The sequence below is a fragment of the Diachasma alloeum genome, unplaced genomic scaffold (genome assembly GCF_001412515.2).
Source record: "Diachasma alloeum isolate Michigan unplaced genomic scaffold, Dall2.0 Dall_scaffold_00196, whole genome shotgun sequence".
NCBI lineage: Eukaryota > Metazoa > Arthropoda > Insecta > Hymenoptera > Braconidae > Diachasma > Diachasma alloeum.
Window position 1 is genome coordinate 1,258,476 of NW_021680361.1, and position 17,640 is coordinate 1,276,115.

Below are 17,640 nucleotides of genomic sequence, written 5' to 3' on the forward strand. Positions count from 1 at the left end.
GGGATGAAAAAAAGGCTGTTTGACGGAGAACTAAATTACCCATCAATTAACCCTCTTTCATCCCTTAATCTCTGTAAAGCACGGAAGAAACTGTCATGGAAATCACAGCGCAGTAAGAAAAATAATTGTTTTGCGGCGCGCAGTGACTACCGGTAATTAAAAATTCACCCCTCCCCTCCTAATTGAGATTAAGGGATGAAAAAAGAGCAGTTCGACGGAGATGAGGGTTAATTGATGGGGAATTTAATTCTCCGTCGAACTGCCCTTTTTTCATCCCTTAATCTCAATTAGGAGGGGAGAAGTGAATTTTTAATTACCGAGAGTCACTGTGCGCCGCGAAACTATTATTTTTCTCACTGGCCCATGACTTTCATGGCAGTTTCTTCCATTTTTTACAGAGATTAAGGGATGAGAGAGGGTTAATTGATGGGTAATTTAGGTCTCCGTCAAACAGCTTTTTTTTCATCCCTTAATTTCAATTAGGAGGGGAGAGACAAATTTTTAATTCGCGGGCGAATGGTGAAAAGTCAATAGTGAAAAATTATTTTTCTCACTGGCCTATGACTTTTGTCATAGTTTGTTTTTTTTGTTACAGAGATTAAGGGATGCAACGGGGATCGATTGATGGGGGATTTAATTCTCCATCACACCGTCTGTGTTTCATTCCTTAATATTAATTAGCCAGCAAATGATTCACGTGAAAAACATTAAGAACATGTTGAGGACGAGGAGGGCATAAATTGGTGTCCGGACTTTTTTCCTTTGGAAAAAATCTTTTGGAAAAAATCTCTCGGAAAAATACTTTTTTTTTCAAAATTACTTGTGAAAAAATTTTTTTTTGGAAATAATTTTCCGGTATTAATTTTTTTGGGAAAAAATAATTTTTTTAGGGAAATAATAACTTGTCCAGTTACATTTGATTGTAATTCTTTCTTTTTTTATTGCGGAAAATAATAATTGTTGATAATTGTAAATATTATAATAGTCAAAAAAATATTAATGTGAACAAAATCTAATTAACTGCAAAAATTTCCTCAATCCATTCAATTATTTATAATGAAATATTTTGAGCAATGCTTCGCACTTGAATTGTGTTAATGGAAAGAATTTTGAGCTCACGAAATTCCCAAGGATACATATATATTTGGGTATTAGCCACGGCACAATATAAACACTACACGAAACAGTGTCATAAGTGGGGGAAATTAATCTCCAATCGATTGTTGCTATCCCTTCCAACGTCAATTTTACTATCGCACCATTCAATACATTTCCAGCTAGAATCTAAAGCCAAAATATGCCCATTAAGTCTAAAATTTCCCTGAACTTCTGTCAAAATTATTTTCTGTACATTTTTTATGTAAAAAATGGATTCTATTTTTTTTTCTGACATTTTTTCCAAGGAAGTAAAAAAAAGGAATTAAATTCCGGGAAAAAAATTTTCCCAAGTAATTTTTTCCGAAACAAAAAATTCCCAAGTAATTTTTTCTCGGAAAATAAATTTCCCAAGTAATTTTTTCCGGAAAAAAATAATTCCGAGAACTTTTTTCCGGAAGTTTTTTTCCTTAGGGAATAAGTGCGGGAACCCATAAATTCCCCTACGAAATTATTCCTGTGACAGCGGGACTGCTACTGCCGAGCAGTGTTGCCATATGCCGTCCGAAGTTCGTCACCAGATGGAGTGTAAGAAATCTACTTTTCCGGCTGTGAAATCACTAGATTTCTTCCCTCCATTTGAAAATACCAAATTTCGTATATTATCGTTTTTCTTAATTTTATAAAATTTCCATTTAGAGAAAACAATTTTAAACAATGCTCATACTCTCATCCTTTCACTGAAGATTCCAATTTTTAAATTTTGTAAATTAGTCAGTATCTCAGTGACTAATTGATAATCTTCTTCCCAGCTGGATCACAAGCGATTTCGTTCAATGCTTGCTCGAAAGCATGTCCCAAGTACGGGTTTGGATCCAAATGCTTGGAGATATCGTCTATGATGATATTAATCGTCGCTGTTGGGGTAATGATTCGTGAGACAATTGATTTAACCAGGTTCTTCAGATCGTCAAGTACTTTAAGCGGATCAGCTGATTGAGCTTCGTGGCGCCATCCCTCCGTTGGGGTCATACTATTTCCTCTGTAATTATCCGCACGAAATTCTCAACATGACTGCGCACATGGCCTCCCAGGTTATGCAATGATCCTAAGTGTCGAACGCTCTCGACAAATTGTTGAATATAACCGTAAACAATGTCATTGCGATCAACACAGTCCGTAAGTGAAGTTCCAAAAGGGGCTATTCTGGTTAACGAGAATGATGCTCTCATACACCAGTGGACGATAATCAGATCATGGCCCAAACTAACAGAAGCGTAAGTCCCCCATTGTTTCACAAAACGAAAAATTAAAAAAAAATTGAAACTATTGCATCCTATTAAACTACAAATTATCGTTTATTTTCATATCGTTCTTGATTATCCATTCATCGTTCATTTCACCATCAAATCAACTAAATATTTCGTTTAGATTCCTATTTGCACATCTAATCAGTTAATTAACTAGATTGTTAATCCCGTTATCTATCTATTCGTTGTTCTTTAACCGTTTTTTCGGCTATAAAAAATTTTTGACTCGCTAAATTCCAATGTTTCATCGGTACAGTATGAAATAATTTAATAGAAAAACTTAGCGAATTCGCTAGAAAATTGTATCGAGATTCTATCAAAATTCTGGGGAATTCTCCTTAAAATTCTATTTGTTTTTCATGCTGATTCTATGAGATATTTAATAGGAAAAAGTCAATAGATTTCGATTTTTGTAAATGAATTTTCTCTTTGGAATTTTTTCCATAAAAGTACTTGCGCATGAATTTTCTTTGTAGATTTCTTTTTTTCTTTATAAATTTCTTTACAGTGAATTAACTAGAAAATTCTATTCACATTCTCTAGAAATTCTATGGGGATTCTATTAAAATTCTAAGGAATTCTCGTTAAAATTCGATTTTTTTTGCGCATATTCTATTAGATATTTGATAGGAAAAGTCAACAGATTTAGATTTTTCTGTTTGAATTTTTCTCTTGAGATTTTTTCTATTAAAATTATTAGGCACGGATTTTCTAAGTTTCTTCCACTATATTTTGGTTTTATTTCGCATGACAGGATTTGAGTGAAAAAAAACAGAAAATTCATGCCCAAGTATTCTTATCGAAAAAATCCCAAGAGAATATTCATCATACACTGAGAGAAAAACGCCAAAGTTCGCAAACAAGTCTTACTTGTGCCCAGAAAATGGTTTTTTGAAAATTAAAAAAAGGATTTTTTGTGCCAAACATGTAGAAAGTGCGCCGGAATGAAAAATTTTGGTCTATTAGATTCTATTGTATTTTTTATAAAGAAAAGTCAATACATTGTTTTATTTCACATTACAGGATCCGAGTGACAAAAACTTAGAAAATTCATACCCAAGTATTCTTATAGAAAAAATTCCAAGAGAATATTCATATAGAAAAATCGAAATCTACTGACTTTTTCCGATCAAATATCTCATAGAATCAGCGCTAAAACAAATAGAATTTTACGAGAATTCCAATAGACTTTTCTAGCGAATTCGTTTTAGATTTAATTCTTCGAATTAGTTTTCGAATTAGTTTTTCTATTGAGTTTTTTTCATTCGTGTTCTTACTTGTTTTTTTTTCCTAGATGGCCTTTTCGGCTTGGAATACCGTTGCTTGGAGCCGCTGGAACGATTGGCGGTCTGGCCATCAATGGACACTTCAGACGACAATTGAAATTACATACATATGGAAAGCTGTCGACCAGCTTGACCATGGGACTGACACCTGCAATCATCATCAGTGCTTCTCATGCTATGGTACTATATCGAAAGCGAATTCACTAGAGAATTCTATTGGATTTCTATTCAAGTTCTATTGAAAATTCTATTATTTCTTGGGCGATAAAAATCTTTATTTTTTATAGAAAAAATCAGTGGATTTTTATCTTTCTATTTTATCTTTCTTTTTCTATTGAGACAGTCTCTATAGAAATACCTGAACACGAATTTTCCAAGTTTTTTCCACTCTATTTTTCTTCTCTTTACATTTTTTTTAAATCTGACAAAAAAACTTGGAAAATTTGAACCGATAAATTTCTTATACCTAAGGTTTATACCGCTTGAACGAATTATTGACGGGAGAATTTCAGGAGATCGTTCAATTTATTATTTCCTTTTTCTGTTACAGTTTGTCACCCATGATATATTCCTCAACAAAACACAATGTCTTCTGTGTCTGCAGCAGAAAGCCATATTTCTTGAAGTTGCATTTGGATTCACTTATCCTTTGGTACTCTCACCACTCGCCAATTTCCTGGTAAATTTTATGGACAATTAATTTTTTAGTTTTTTTAACAATTCAATCGTCTGTTGTTGAGTGTCTTCATATTTTAATGACACATGAAGGAGAGGAAATGTCTGTGCATTTAAAAAAAATTCATCAAAGTTATGTTTATACTCCTTTAATTTCAGCACTCAACTAGACATGGAACATATAGATTGCCCCACTGGGGTGACTACAAAGGAACCATAAAACTTTGGTGGAAATTCGTCAAGTCTGCGAAAGAAAAATTCCTAGTCGTAATCTTATTCCAAGCATTGGCAGCTGCATTCATTACCTATAAGGAGAAGGAGTCTCTCCTCAACATCCAGCTGAAAATGTTGTCTGCAGAGGCAGAGGTTCTTGAATCGAGAGCCAAGAAAAAACAGAAACAATCCTCAGTACCAGAGGAACCCAATTGACCCACGAGACTGTACATCCTAATCCGCATTTCATTTCGTTAATAAATCGTTTTCTAGTTGTTTTAAAATAATAATTCCTCAATTTTCAGTATGAAAATTTTCCTTTATTTATACTCACTGTGATACACGGTGCTATTATTGATATATTTGATATATTTATGTTATTCTCGGGAAAAATTACAAATTTTTCCTGTGAAACATTTATTTCCATTATTTAGCTAGAGATGAAATAGCAATGTTTGAGTCTCGATTATTAACCGAAGAAATTATAACCCAAGCATCAGACACTAGAATATTTTAAAATTAATCACTAAGTAATTTACAGTTTTAATCCTTTACTCCAAGCATTCGTGACTGCAGACATCACCTCTTCGAGCAATCGAGAGTCCCAAAAAAGCAAAATCAATCCGTAGCACCAGAGAAACCCAATTGAGCCACAAGACTCCACATCCCAATCCGCATTTCATTTCGTTAATGGAAAAATCGTTAATAAATTGTTTTTCAGTTTTTAAAAAATAATAATTCCTCAATTTTCAGTATGAAAATTTTACTTTATTTATACTCACTGTGATACACGGTGCTATTATTCATATATTTGATATATTTATGTTATTCTCGTGAAGGATTACAAATTTTTCCTGTGAAATATTCATTTCCATTATTTAGCTAGAGATTAAATCGCAACCGAAGGTATGTAACAATTATTTAAAATTTCATCCTCAAAGTCTGAGTCTCAATTATCAATCAATATCCACTGAATAAGAATTTTTCTCCTCATTCATGAATTAAATCCTTATTCGTCAGAAGCATAATTTTTCCTTTTACCGGATCGTCGAAATTAATTTCCAAGAGATATCAATGAAAAATTCAATTTAAAATGAAAAATTTACACTCGTGTGACTGCGACACATACATCACATCAATAATCAACATTTTTCCATTAGAATGGTAATGCCTTTATTAAATCCAGGTATTTTTTTCTGTTAATTAATTAATTAAACAATATCCCACCTAAATATCCACTACATGATTAAAATTGGGAGTTGATTGGATTCATTACTGAGGATTCAACACTCGTGGTATCAATGGAGATCTCAAGCATTACCTAATAATAAATTCAATCGGAGTAAGTAACGAACAGCCGAATTAATAACATCAATCAGCAAATACAACCGTTTCATTTATTATTCTCCATAAAGTTATTCAGCAATAATTTATCGCTGTCTATAGGTACAACAATGGATATATTGGCAGTGAGTCAAACCAGCTTGTTGGGTACCACAGCTGGATCATCTCTCTAATTAAAAGCGAGAGAAATCATAATAATTATAACACGAAGCATTAGCACACGAATTTACAAGGAAAAATTATCAACATTTGTGTCCAAAAGAATAAAAATTTCATTTCACTCGTCATTTTTGTTTTATTGATAATTTTTCTCGTGTTTACAGGAGGCTGAATTCATCAGTGTTAAAGTACATTTTTTTTGTCTGTTGTTAATTGATTTTTAATTAGAAAAAAATAATTTTTTCTCGAGATGGTTTACAAAAAATTCGAAAAATGAATAGAATTTTTTTTATCGAATTATCGTTAATATTTCATTGATTTTTTTCGATTGTTCTTCTATATTAGTTGACCAATATCGCATGAATTTTTAATTAATTAATTAATTAATCATTTACTGGAATGAGCCTCAATGTAATTCGATGCAACAGCTGCATTTCGTATTGTGATTCATTGACAATTACAATGATAAAATAATCCCAATGAGATCGTCTCCCTGTTAGTATCTTAACACTCCTATGTTAAACATTATTGAATACATTTTTTTATTTAATGAAAAGTATTTCTTTAATTTGATCATCCTAAAGAGACGAAAATTGTCGAATTTATGATCAAACATTTTGAATTCCCGTGTCAATGGCATCAAATAAATTCATTGCATATTCCAAAATTGTTATTAGTTTATTTACATTTGTTGGGGCCGAATTTGAGCCCTAATTTTTATTCTCGAAATACAAAATGGGTTTTTATCTAGTTTAATTATTTTTATTCGATGGTATTGGCTCAGGAGAAATTCTAATAAATTTTTTTATAATTTCTCTTGATTTATGATTAATTATTGCATTAATGAATACCTCTGGGAAGAATCGAAAGCGGATTTTCAGGGGTTTAATCGTGTGCAATTTTTTAAAATTAATTTTCAACTATAATTTTGTTCTCGAGATAATTTGCACAAAATTCCGGAAATGAAGAGAAATTTTTTAATCGAATTATCGCTAATATTTCATAGATTTTTTTGGATTGCTCTTCTATATCAGTTGACCAATACCGCATGAATTTTTAATTAATTAATTAATTAATTAATTAATTAATCATGTACTGGAATGAGCCTCAATGTAATTCGATGCAACAGCTGCATTTCGTATTGTGATTCATTGGCAATTACAATGATAAAATAATCACAATGAGATCGTCTGCCTGTTAGTATCTTAACACTCCTACGTAAAATATTACTGAATAAATTTTTTTATTTTATGAAAAGTATTTTTTTAATTTGTTCATCCCAACGAGACGAAAATTGTCGAATTTATGATCAAACATTTTGAATTCTCGTGTCAATGGCATCGAATAAATTCATTACATATTCCAAAATTATTATTTGTTTATTTACATTTGTTGGGGCCAAACTTCAGCCCTGATTTTTATTCCCGAAATACAAAATGGGTTTTTATCTAGTTTAATTATTTTTATTCGATGGTATTGGCTCAAGAGAAATTCTAGTACATTTTTTATAATTTTTCTTGATTGATGATTTATTATTGAAATAACGAAAACACCTGGGAAGAATCGAAAACGGATTTTAGGGGTTTAATTCTGTGGTATTTACCACGTGAATAAGCAACAGATTTTCATAGAAACATTTTTAATTTATACTAGAGACAAAGAAAGTTCTAGCTTTGACAGTGACACACGATGAATTCATGAAGTTAAATTCGTCTTCTGATTGAAATTTTTGAGTTGAGAGTTTTGTTTAGTTTTTTTAAGATAGAATCGTTGGATTCTGGGAAGCAGACAATTGTTTAAATTGTCCTATTGTTTTTTTAAGAGTTTATAAACAATTTTTAAGATTTTATTTGCGAGTTTTTGAGAGCAGAAATTTTCTTGGGATTGAGGAGTATCGTTCATTCATTATTTACTTTTTTATGAAACTATTTCATTGAGAGTGAATTTGAGAAGAAATGAACGATTTTGTTGGAATTTTTGTCCTCTACAAAAAAAAAAATTTCGTCACTTTTGTTCCTTCTATTTGAAAAAAAAAATTCTCACCAATTTCATTATTCTCCAATTTTGGAAATTAATCCCAATAAAAACTTTATGAATGAACATGAGGGAATCAACAAAATACCTATTCAATTTGAAAATTAAATGGAAAAATTTAATACGTTTATTTCTTTAAATATTGTTAAAAGTGAAATTATCTCAACAGGGAATAATTTGACGCAAAAATATCGATAAATATTTTTAGTTAGACCTTTTGCCCTCTACAAAAAACTTCCTATAACATTTTTTCTTAAACCCACTCGTTCACGAGATAAAACCAAAATTAACAACCACAAATCTCAAATTCAATTCATTCTATCCCGCCAACTGATAATTGTTTCTTCTCTCGAAAAAACTGAATTCTCATAAATTTAATTATTCTCCAAATTCTCGAAATAAATCTCAAAAATACTCTGAGGCTAGAATACATTGGCATTGTAAAAAATCATACCTAAATCAATTTCTTTTCTTTCTACCCCTAGAATTATCTCGATAGCGACTAACTCGAAGTCATTTTTCTTTGAAAATTTTCTCCTCCAAGAAGAAGTTCTCTTCCCCAAAAGCTCCTGCCCCAAGACAATTTCCCACTAAACAAAATCGAATTGACTTTTTCCCAATCCCAAAAATAATCCAATTCATCTAAAAAATTCAATCCCTGAAATTCCGCACAACAAATTTCCAAAAAAATCTGACTGAATTCTGAGTAAGGAATAGGCACCATTTCAACCAGCGAAAGGTCTAAAGTAATAATCGCCGCCAGTGTCATTTGTATCGTCTAAATTTCCCCGAAAACTCCTCAACTCCAGAGTGAAAGGGATTATTGCAATTCGTAATTCCCCGAATGACGATTTTCCCTCAGATCTCATGGACCCAGTCCTGCATGACGCTGGTAATGTCCCCTGGAGGATGAAATCTTGAGACCCTGGCGAAATGACCGAATGATTTGAGCCACGATAACAATGAAAGGAGCAATCCTGACTCGTTTTCATTGGATGTAATGGATTATTGTAATGTACACCGCTGCCAATGTATTTGTTGAAGATTTGCTAGCACCTGCGGCTCTGCCAGTGGTTCATGTACTCCTGATAGCTGACTGTTATTTTTTCACACTGGTAACGTTTTAATTTCAAACTACGACGAATTTCAGGAGTCACTAGGCCCTTGAAGCCACCTTTGTGGAGGAGGGAGTCTATTGTCTGTATCTGGTCCCATCCTGGAGAACAAAGAGAAATTATGAATGGGGTATCGTGTAGAAATAAGAATCAATTGCTGATTGATTGGAAAATATGGCGCATGAAGGAAATAAATTATGTAGAGAAATGCACGTTTCCACTTAAACGAGTAATTGATCCTAATTGGTCTCTGCGGTCTAATTTGTGCAGGTGTAGGTGTTCAATGAACATTATTATTCATTTAAGTACACAGGATAGGGGCCCAAAAACTGAGACATGACTGGTTCAGCCAGTTGGACAACTCGATTTTCAGTGGCCAACTAGTCAGACACAATCGTCACTGTTGAAATCTCCTTATTCTTGAGTTTATCGGAAGATTTAAAAAAAAAATTGTTTCACGCCTAAATACAGTGTACAATCCCTTCAGAATATTGTCTCCATGAAAAAAATTGATCTAATTTTGTCATATAATAATTTTCCACCAACTCTGCCTTTGAGGTTCAGTTAATGGGACATTCACGTCACCCCCTAATCACAATCCATCATAATTAACAAAATTCTCTTCAGCTCAAGAATTAGATGCTGATAGACCCATCGTAGATTTGTCTCAATCATCACTCAAGAGACTACGCAACCCCAATCAACTGGAAACGTGTCAACTCCCCCCTAGGAAATTGGTCCAAGGAGATCCCGAATTACCAACCATCATCCTAACGTCCAAAAACTGCGACGCAGCTATGGAAGACTGCCTGGTGCAGATAAAAAATCATCAGGAGAGGACGAAATCAGCAACACCTGCTGACTCCCTCGAGGACTACAAAGAGTACGAGTACCTCGAGCCGGATGACTCAGACGAATCCCCCAAAACCGTCACAACATTTTCCACAGACTCCTCAGAATTCCCTGAAGATCCAAATGACACAGCTCCCTCCCCCCCAATCAATCCTGGAATCCCTCCTGACTCCCGATTTAACAGCAACGAACTCAACAGCCTCCGAAGAATCAAAATTCCCCTCCATCACCTCTCAAACCTCCCAGAAATCTCCCCAAAAATCTCCAAAGATCATTCAGGATTCGATAACCTTCGACGAAAAGACCTTGCTGTACCTCGAAAAACTCAGATCTCAAAGTCAGATCTATGCTAATATCAAACAAAAATTCCACACAATCCATCCTAGACACAAAACCCGATCTCAAAAGAAAATCTCTCAGACTGCCACCAGACCTCGTCCCTCTGCCCTCAAGAAAAATCCCAGTCCATGAGACAGAAAAAGAAACGTCCCCTAGATGTCCAAGATGCAAAAAGTTCTTCGACTCTGCAATAGATTTAGCAAAACATCGCATTCTCGTGCAAGAACTCGCGGATAACAAGAACCCCGCCCTTAAATGTCTTGAATGTCTCAGGTACTTCCAAAGCCACCACATTCTTCACACCCACAAGTACCTCGTCCACAACGACGACTCAGGTATCCACATCTGCGACAACTGCTGCAAGATCCTAATGACAATATCCATGGTGAACGACCACCAATGCATCACCGTCCCATCCTTCAACTGCAAAACTTGCATCAAAACATTTGAGAGTTCTAAAAAAGTCCTGCTCCACAATCAGGCTCATCACCTCGAGGGATCAGGACCCCATTCCTGTCCCATTTGCCAGAAAAACTTCCTCGCGAAATCCATGATGACTCGTCATATGGAGGACATCTGCTCCAACAATTCCAAGATGACTGACATCACTGAGAATAATAACAATGGCAAGGATGCTGACAGGAATTTGGTGAAGGACACATCGAAATTGCATCGCTGCAACGTCTGTCAGTATCTCTCGGCGACGTCCGAAGAGTTGTTGGAGAAGTTCCATGATCTCGAGGCTTGCAAATTATGTTCAAAGGTGTTCGGGAGGGACGAGATTCTTCATCACATCATGATGGACCACCTTGTAAGTAGAAATGAAACTGAACATGTCAGTGAAGATAACGACGTGACAACGAATGCCAAGAGATTCATTAACACCTCTCAAGAAGACATCATGACATCCATATTCGAGTACTCGAGGTATGAAAAACATTCCCAACTTTCTGAAGTCCTTTGTCTCAAGCGTCTCAAGAGGTGCCCTGATACCCACAGTTTCCAGCATCATAATGCAGAAGACCATGATACCTTCTGTATTTTGTGTAATCAGAAGTTTGATCAAGTCTCGAAAGTGCTCAAGCATAAGAATAAGGTGCACCAGTCTGTGGACATTGACATTTGGTCGTAAGCAGAGCTCTACTCGCTCTTTCAGACTCTGGGGAGGTTAAGGAAGAATTAATGATTGATCTTTTGGAAGAGCAGATGACGGCCACTCAGTATGAGGGGCAACAAGAAGTTATCATTGATATTTTGAAGGAGAAGGTGGAAAAAGCAGCTGAATTCTAATCATTCTTCTAGAAAACCAATTTTTTCAGAATATTTTCTCAGATGATAGTTACCTTGCTCCTCCGCGACATCAGGCAGGTACGTGGCCGTCCTCTTATTCCCCTTCTCATTATGGAATTCAATGAGAATACCATGAGTCCCCAATTCCCAGTCTAAGTAATCCACGCCATCCTCGAAGTGTCGAAGAATTGAGACACTGACATGTAATCGGGGAAGCTCATCTCGGGTTATCGGGTTGAACCGGGAGTCCTTGAACGCGCTGTGAAATCAAGGAAATCATGATCCTCGTCAGTGTGCACACAAGAGCGAAATCGATGAAGGGAATGGATAGACAGTATTCTCTCTCGTTTTTTACATTTTTACCTTGTAGCGGCATATTCCCTGAGCCCTGCGTGCAACTGCATTGCATTGAACGTTCCAATGCAACCCCTCAACCTCATGTCTTTGCCGATCATCCACGTCACAAATAGGGGACTACAAACAATTACGGAAATGATGAGTTATTGACTGTCGTAACTGTTTCGTTCCTGAAATTTTTTGAGGATTAGGATGTCAGTGCTAGAATAATTTTCTGAGCCAAATGGTGAACTTTTCATTTTATACTGTGGTAATGGTTCCGAATGGAAGCATTGTAATCGTTCGAATTTAAGTTTTGGATTTTTGCCTCCGAATGGAAGCATTGTATTCGTCAAATCTGAAATTTCCATTTTTTGGTGTGACGATGACTAATTTTGGTCTCAGGAGTTTGAATATGCTGTTTTAGATCATGTCAGTATGTATGTATGCATGTGAGCTTTTTTCCAAATTTAGTTTTTCGACGATCATGCAAAAAATAATGGTCGGAATCTTTTCAACTACGGCTTAAAACATTCGTTTGGAGATTATCTCGATCGAGTTAGAAGATAGTGGCGATCGCATCATTTGCTTTGAAATAATAGCCTTAAGAAGCATTTAATCGAGGTTTAATCATGCTTTAGTCGAGATTTAGTCGGAGTTTAGCCAAGGTTTAGTTGGAGGTTAGTCAGGGTTTAGTCAGAGTTTAATCAGGGTTTAGTCAGGATTTAGTCGGAGGTTAATCAGGGTTTAACCAAGGTTTCGTTAAGCTTTAATCGATGTCCAGTGGAGGTTTAAACCAGTTTAATTTTAATTTAGTCGGCGTCTCTTAGCTAGTATCAGACATTTGTGACATTTAGGGATCATATTAAGGTTTCGTGGCTGGTATACCTACTTCCTCAATTTACCATTCGGAAGCGAATTTCTAATTTTCAGCAAAAAAACTATACTTGATTTAGACCTGCGCAATGGGCCACTTATTTGGGTTACACTGAATATACCCCAGCAATGTTGATGATGGGTTGTGAATTGAAAATTCCTGTAGATCTTACTAGATGTTGTCCTCCTAATAGTCACTCAGAATCTCTCCCTGAATATGTCACCTTTTAAAGATCAACTTGAGGCTATTTATCATGATGTTAGAGATAAACTTCAAATTAAGAGCGACCGAACAAAATCGAAATTTTATATAAATTCTCATGATTTTCTTTCAACCCAATCAAAAACTTTTGTTTTATAATCCTCACAGAATTAAGGGGAAATCCCCTCAGCTTCAATGTGATTGGGAAGGGCCTTACACCATTAAAAATAGGTTGAATGACGTCGTTTACTGCATTAAAAAATCTCCCCATTCTAGACCCAAGGTATTTCATATCAATCGGATTGCTCCTTTTGAAGATTAAAGTTTTCTCTTTTATTATTCTTTGAATTGATGATTATTCTCTGATTCATTTCTGTTGATCTATGGCCATCATTTCTGAAGAGACAATTTTTAAATTATTGTTTAGATTTTGCAACTATCATATCAATTTTGTTCAGAGAATAATCAACTTCTTTTTCTTTTTCTTTTAGACTTGATTCTCCCTTATTTCAATTTTCCTTTTTAGATTATTTTCTGAGACTGATGACCACAATAACAGGATCCTGATTTATTACTACAAGATCCTAATTTTATAAAACATTATTTCGAGTCAATACCTATTCTCTTTTGTATTTTCCGTCTGGGTTTTTCAATATTTATATTTCTGGTGCTCTCAATAGGTTTTTTTGATTGTCGGCATGACAATTTTTCATTCAGAGGTGGGAGTAATGTTACAAATTGCATATCAATTGCATTCTATCATGCGTACATTCTTCTTTCTCTTTTTAAAACCTCTTCTCTGAAGTTCACATTACTCATTTTATTATTATTTTGTTCTTTTTAGTTTGATGTCTTTAATTCTTTCCTTCTTCGTCACATTTTTCTTATTTTATGAATAAACTCATAATTATTACATCTCACGAGTCTTTCACTATTATGATCGGAAAAGTCCGAATAGGCCATTTTTAAACCGTCTGTATGTTTTTATGTGACAAACTTCTTTAATTGTTCGCTAATGAATCGATGGAATTAAGTATTTTTTACAAACATAAATATTGTTGAGCCCTATCCATCGACATTGATTGAAATTTAAGTCAAGATGAAAATCGATTTTTCAATCTTGAAAATTTCAAAACTTTTTTTTGAATAATGAAGAAAAATTGATGTATTTTCTTTGTATGATCTAATTCTGATGGAAGAAAGTGAGAGAAGGAAGTGAAACGCGATCAACTCGAAAGCAGAATTTTTAATTTTTCAATGTCTTGGAAAAATGTTATAATTCATATATTTTTTCGAATAATGAACCAATACCCATTCGATTCCTATCCTCATATTTTCATAGAATACATAAATAAAATAGCAAAGAATTCAAATCAGCGATGAAAAATTTTGTCGGATTATTATGTAATAATAATATTCTTTATTCGGCCAAAAACTAGTAGAAACTTGAATAGAAATCCAATAGAATTGTCTAGCGAATTCGCTAGGTTTCTCTATGAAATTTTTTCAGACATATTTATCCTGAAATTAAGTACCCAATTTCTTATTCCCACTGCAGAATCCTCCAAAAAATCCTGGACATTCCATCCACTTCCAAAATCCTCTAAAACCTAGTCGCTAATCATCCCATCCCATCTCTCATTAATTTTTAATTACGCAGCAATTTAAAAACAGTTATCACCCAATTACCAAAAGCCCCTCCCTCCCCCTAATTACTCCCCAGAAACCCTCCCGCCCATCCCCCCACCTCAGACGGACCCCCCAGAGGTCCCGGCTCGACTCCCCAACCAACTAGAGCCTCCCAGGCACCAAAACAAACAAATAAATAAATAAAATCCAAACAAAGGAAAATTCATGAACAGATGCAGTAGATGTCGTCTCCGTCCAAACACAAGACAGAGATAAAGATGGCCTTGAGAGGGTGAGAACGTAACAGCCAATCAAAGACAATGAAAAATAATTAGCAGCAAAAACCAAAGAACAAAAGCCCTCGGAGCAATGCCCCAAAAACAAAAGAAAAAATTTAAAAATCCCAGAGACGTCACAAAACGTCTTTCTTAAAATCTCCAATAACTCCAGATTGGCTGAGTGAAAATCGCCAACTTTTTTTCGTTTTGAAGATTTTTTCGTAATCTTTAAAATGAGCGCAGACTCGTCAAAATCGCATCGTCAGTTTGCGAGATATCGAAGATAAATTGAAGTGCTCTTTACCCCTGAAAAATAGTAAAATCAACTCACAATGCTTCGTTGCTAAAGGCAGGTGATTTTGGTGGATCAAGCTGATGCAGCTGATGATACAAAACATCGAAGCAATAGAAACCCATCTCAGGATGAACAATTGATAATGTTTTAGTCCCGTGGCCATTGGTAAGAGCTGTTCCATTGCAAACAATGCTCGAGGAATTGCTCAATTTTTGTTTCTTCGTGCCACAATCACTAGATGCCATTTTTTACAACTGTTCAATAAACGTTTTAACTATTGATGATGATGAACTGATACTGTTGATGATTATTTTGTGGCCGAGAGAGAACAGACATGGGACAGATCGCACGGGCCACGGCGGGGACTGAGCCTTCGAGGGGGGATTTTGGGAATTGGGAGCATGAAAACACAAAGACGATGGAGCGACTCCCGGAATTTCAGGCAGATGGCGGTGGAAGAGTTAAAAGGCTCGTCAGCTGCTCACCCGTTCTGCCCCAGTTACTAGCCTGGCTGAGGGGGTGGAAGAGGTGGAGGAGGAGCGGGAGATCAACACGTGGTATGTGAACGCTTTTAGTCTGACTGGAATGAGGAGTTTTCACTCCACGATTAGATTGGGAAAATGTTTCAATGACGATCCGCTATTTGACATGTTTTCCGTACCATTTTTCCTCAGGAATACGGGAAAAGTAAAGAAACAATTTAGGTAGGAAAAAGAATAGGGCATTCCACACAATTTCAACCGAGGAAATTTTTTTTTTAATGAAAATTTGATATCTTGCAGAGGGCCAACAATAATTTTTCCCGCGAAGACTTTTTTTTTGTCAAAGTTATAGCAATTGTAAAATTGGAGTGAGTGACAACTAAACGCATGTATTTGAACATTTATATCTCAATTGTTATGCATTTTATTTTAAAAAATGAACAGCTTTTTCGTCGGGAAAGAGTAGATCCTCGTTTTACAAAAAGTTTCGATCGAACAAAACAAATATTATTGTTATTTTTTGAATAAACAATTAGAAAAACCGTTGCAGTTTCGTGAGTTCCACTCGGGAAACTCTGAAAAAAAAATGTTGTAGGAAATATTGTTGAAAAAGCTGTGTCAAATTTTTAGTTAATAACATTCACTAACTCGTGAGATGTAATTTTTAATGAAGTCATATGACGTCTCTGCCGTTTAGTGCCCCCCTCAGCGGGTTTCAAAACTATTCATAAGGTCATTTCGTATTAATTTCCCAATTTTTTTTTAATAATAAAATTTTTCAATTGTTTTTAAACAAACAAAAAAGTTTTCATAATTATTCAATCCCTTCCAACGAAAAAATGCTCATAATTTACCAGGAAGCAAAAGTTTCAATGGATTGGGAGCGCTTGAACTCAGGAGTTCATAAAAAAATCAATATCTCATCGATCAGTGAATGTCGTTAAATAAAAATTTGACACAGCTTTCTCAACATTTGCCACAACATATATTTTTTTCAGATTTTTCCGAATGGAACTCATGAAACTACAACAGTTTTTTTAATTGCTTATTTTAAAAATTGCAAAAATATTAATCATTCCTGAGCAAAATTTGCTATAACTAACCATCCTTTCCCAATAATTAAGCCTTTTTGGACTTTTTACATAAAATGCGTAGTTATTGAGATATAAATGTTTTAAAATTTTCGGATTCGTAAGTCGACAAATGCTTTCATTGAAAAAGCGTGGAATGCCCCAAAAAGGAAAAAATTTAGGCTCGAACCCCAAGTTGTCATTCTGACTCTTCTTCACGATATTATCTCTTGGGCTCACTAGGTTCCTTTCAATACCTCTGTTCAAGTAAAATTCTAACAGTATTCTCGTTTCAATTAAGAATCTCCTAGTAATGCATCCCGAATAGCAGATGGGATATCTGAAAATCGATGTAAACAGACAGTTCTTGATAACTTGACTCATCAACGAAAAAATGATCTATTCTCTCATGTTTATTCCCCAATCATCAATTCTTACAATCATCAATTGTGAACCAACTCTATGATAGAGGATTCATTTCGATAATTATGTTAATCGATGAAATTTAAACGCAAGTGTTTCATCGTTCCAATCCAGATATTTTATTTTAGTTCGTGAAGAAAGTTCTATAACGAAAATAAAAGTTGCAAATCCAGAAACTATTCTGCGAAATAGGAAAAAATTTAGGATCGAACCCCTAGTTGTTATTCTGACTCTTCTTCACGATATTATCTCTGGGGCTCACTAGGTTCCTTTCAATACCTCTGTTCAAGTAAAATTCTAACAGTATTCTCGTTTCAATTAAGAATCTCCTAGTAAT

The 17,640-nt window shown here is 34.7% G+C and overlaps 2 protein-coding genes across 2 annotated transcripts; one reads left to right on the top strand and one right to left on the bottom strand.

The window, feature by feature from the left end:
• Window positions 1-2,032: 2,032 nt before the first annotated feature.
• LOC107048731 lies at window positions 2,033-5,085 on the top strand. The gene is made up of 4 exons (XM_015272077.1): window positions 2,033-2,372; window positions 3,700-3,871; window positions 4,242-4,370; window positions 4,526-5,085. Exons 1-4 carry the CDS (start codon window positions 2,251-2,253, stop codon window positions 4,793-4,795), a joined length of 693 nt encoding a protein of 230 aa, XP_015127563.1. The 5' UTR covers window positions 2,033-2,250; the 3' UTR covers window positions 4,796-5,085.
• A 1,656-nt stretch (window positions 5,086-6,741) lies between these two features.
• On the bottom strand, window positions 6,742-15,700 carry LOC107048732 (uncharacterized protein CG5902). The gene is made up of 4 exons (XM_015272078.1): window positions 15,365-15,700; window positions 12,076-12,186; window positions 11,766-11,971; window positions 6,742-9,332 (listed from the first exon to the last, which is right to left on the bottom strand). The coding sequence occupies exons 1-4, from the start codon at window positions 15,571-15,573 to the stop codon at window positions 9,166-9,168; spliced, it is 693 nt and encodes a 230-aa protein (XP_015127564.1). The 5' UTR covers window positions 15,574-15,700; the 3' UTR covers window positions 6,742-9,165.
• Between the last annotated feature and the right edge of the window lie 1,940 nt (window positions 15,701-17,640).

What these genes read in the sequence shown, in the direction of transcription:
- LOC107048732 (XM_015272078.1), bottom strand. Translation starts at nt 15,573, where the DNA reads ATGGCATCTAGTGATTGTGGCACGAAGAAACAAAAATTGAGCAATTCC. An exon ending in AGGGAATATGCCGCTACAAG is followed by an intron (nt 11,972 to 12,075) that starts GTAAAAATGTAA and finishes TTGATTTCACAG; the next exon opens with CGCGTTCAAGGACTCCCGGT. An exon ending in TGATGTCGCGGAGGAGCAAG is followed by an intron (nt 9,333 to 11,765) that starts GTAACTATCATC and finishes TTTGTTCTCCAG; the next exon opens with GATGGGACCAGATACAGACA.
- LOC107048731 (XM_015272077.1), top strand. Translation starts at nt 2,251, where the DNA reads ATGTCATTGCGATCAACACAGTCCGTAAGTGAAGTTCCAAAAGGGGCT. An exon ending in TGGCCCAAACTAACAGAAGC is followed by an intron (nt 2,373 to 3,699) that starts GTAAGTCCCCCA and finishes TTTTTTTCCTAG; the next exon opens with ATGGCCTTTTCGGCTTGGAA. An exon ending in CACCACTCGCCAATTTCCTG is followed by an intron (nt 4,371 to 4,525) that starts GTAAATTTTATG and finishes CTTTAATTTCAG; the next exon opens with CACTCAACTAGACATGGAAC.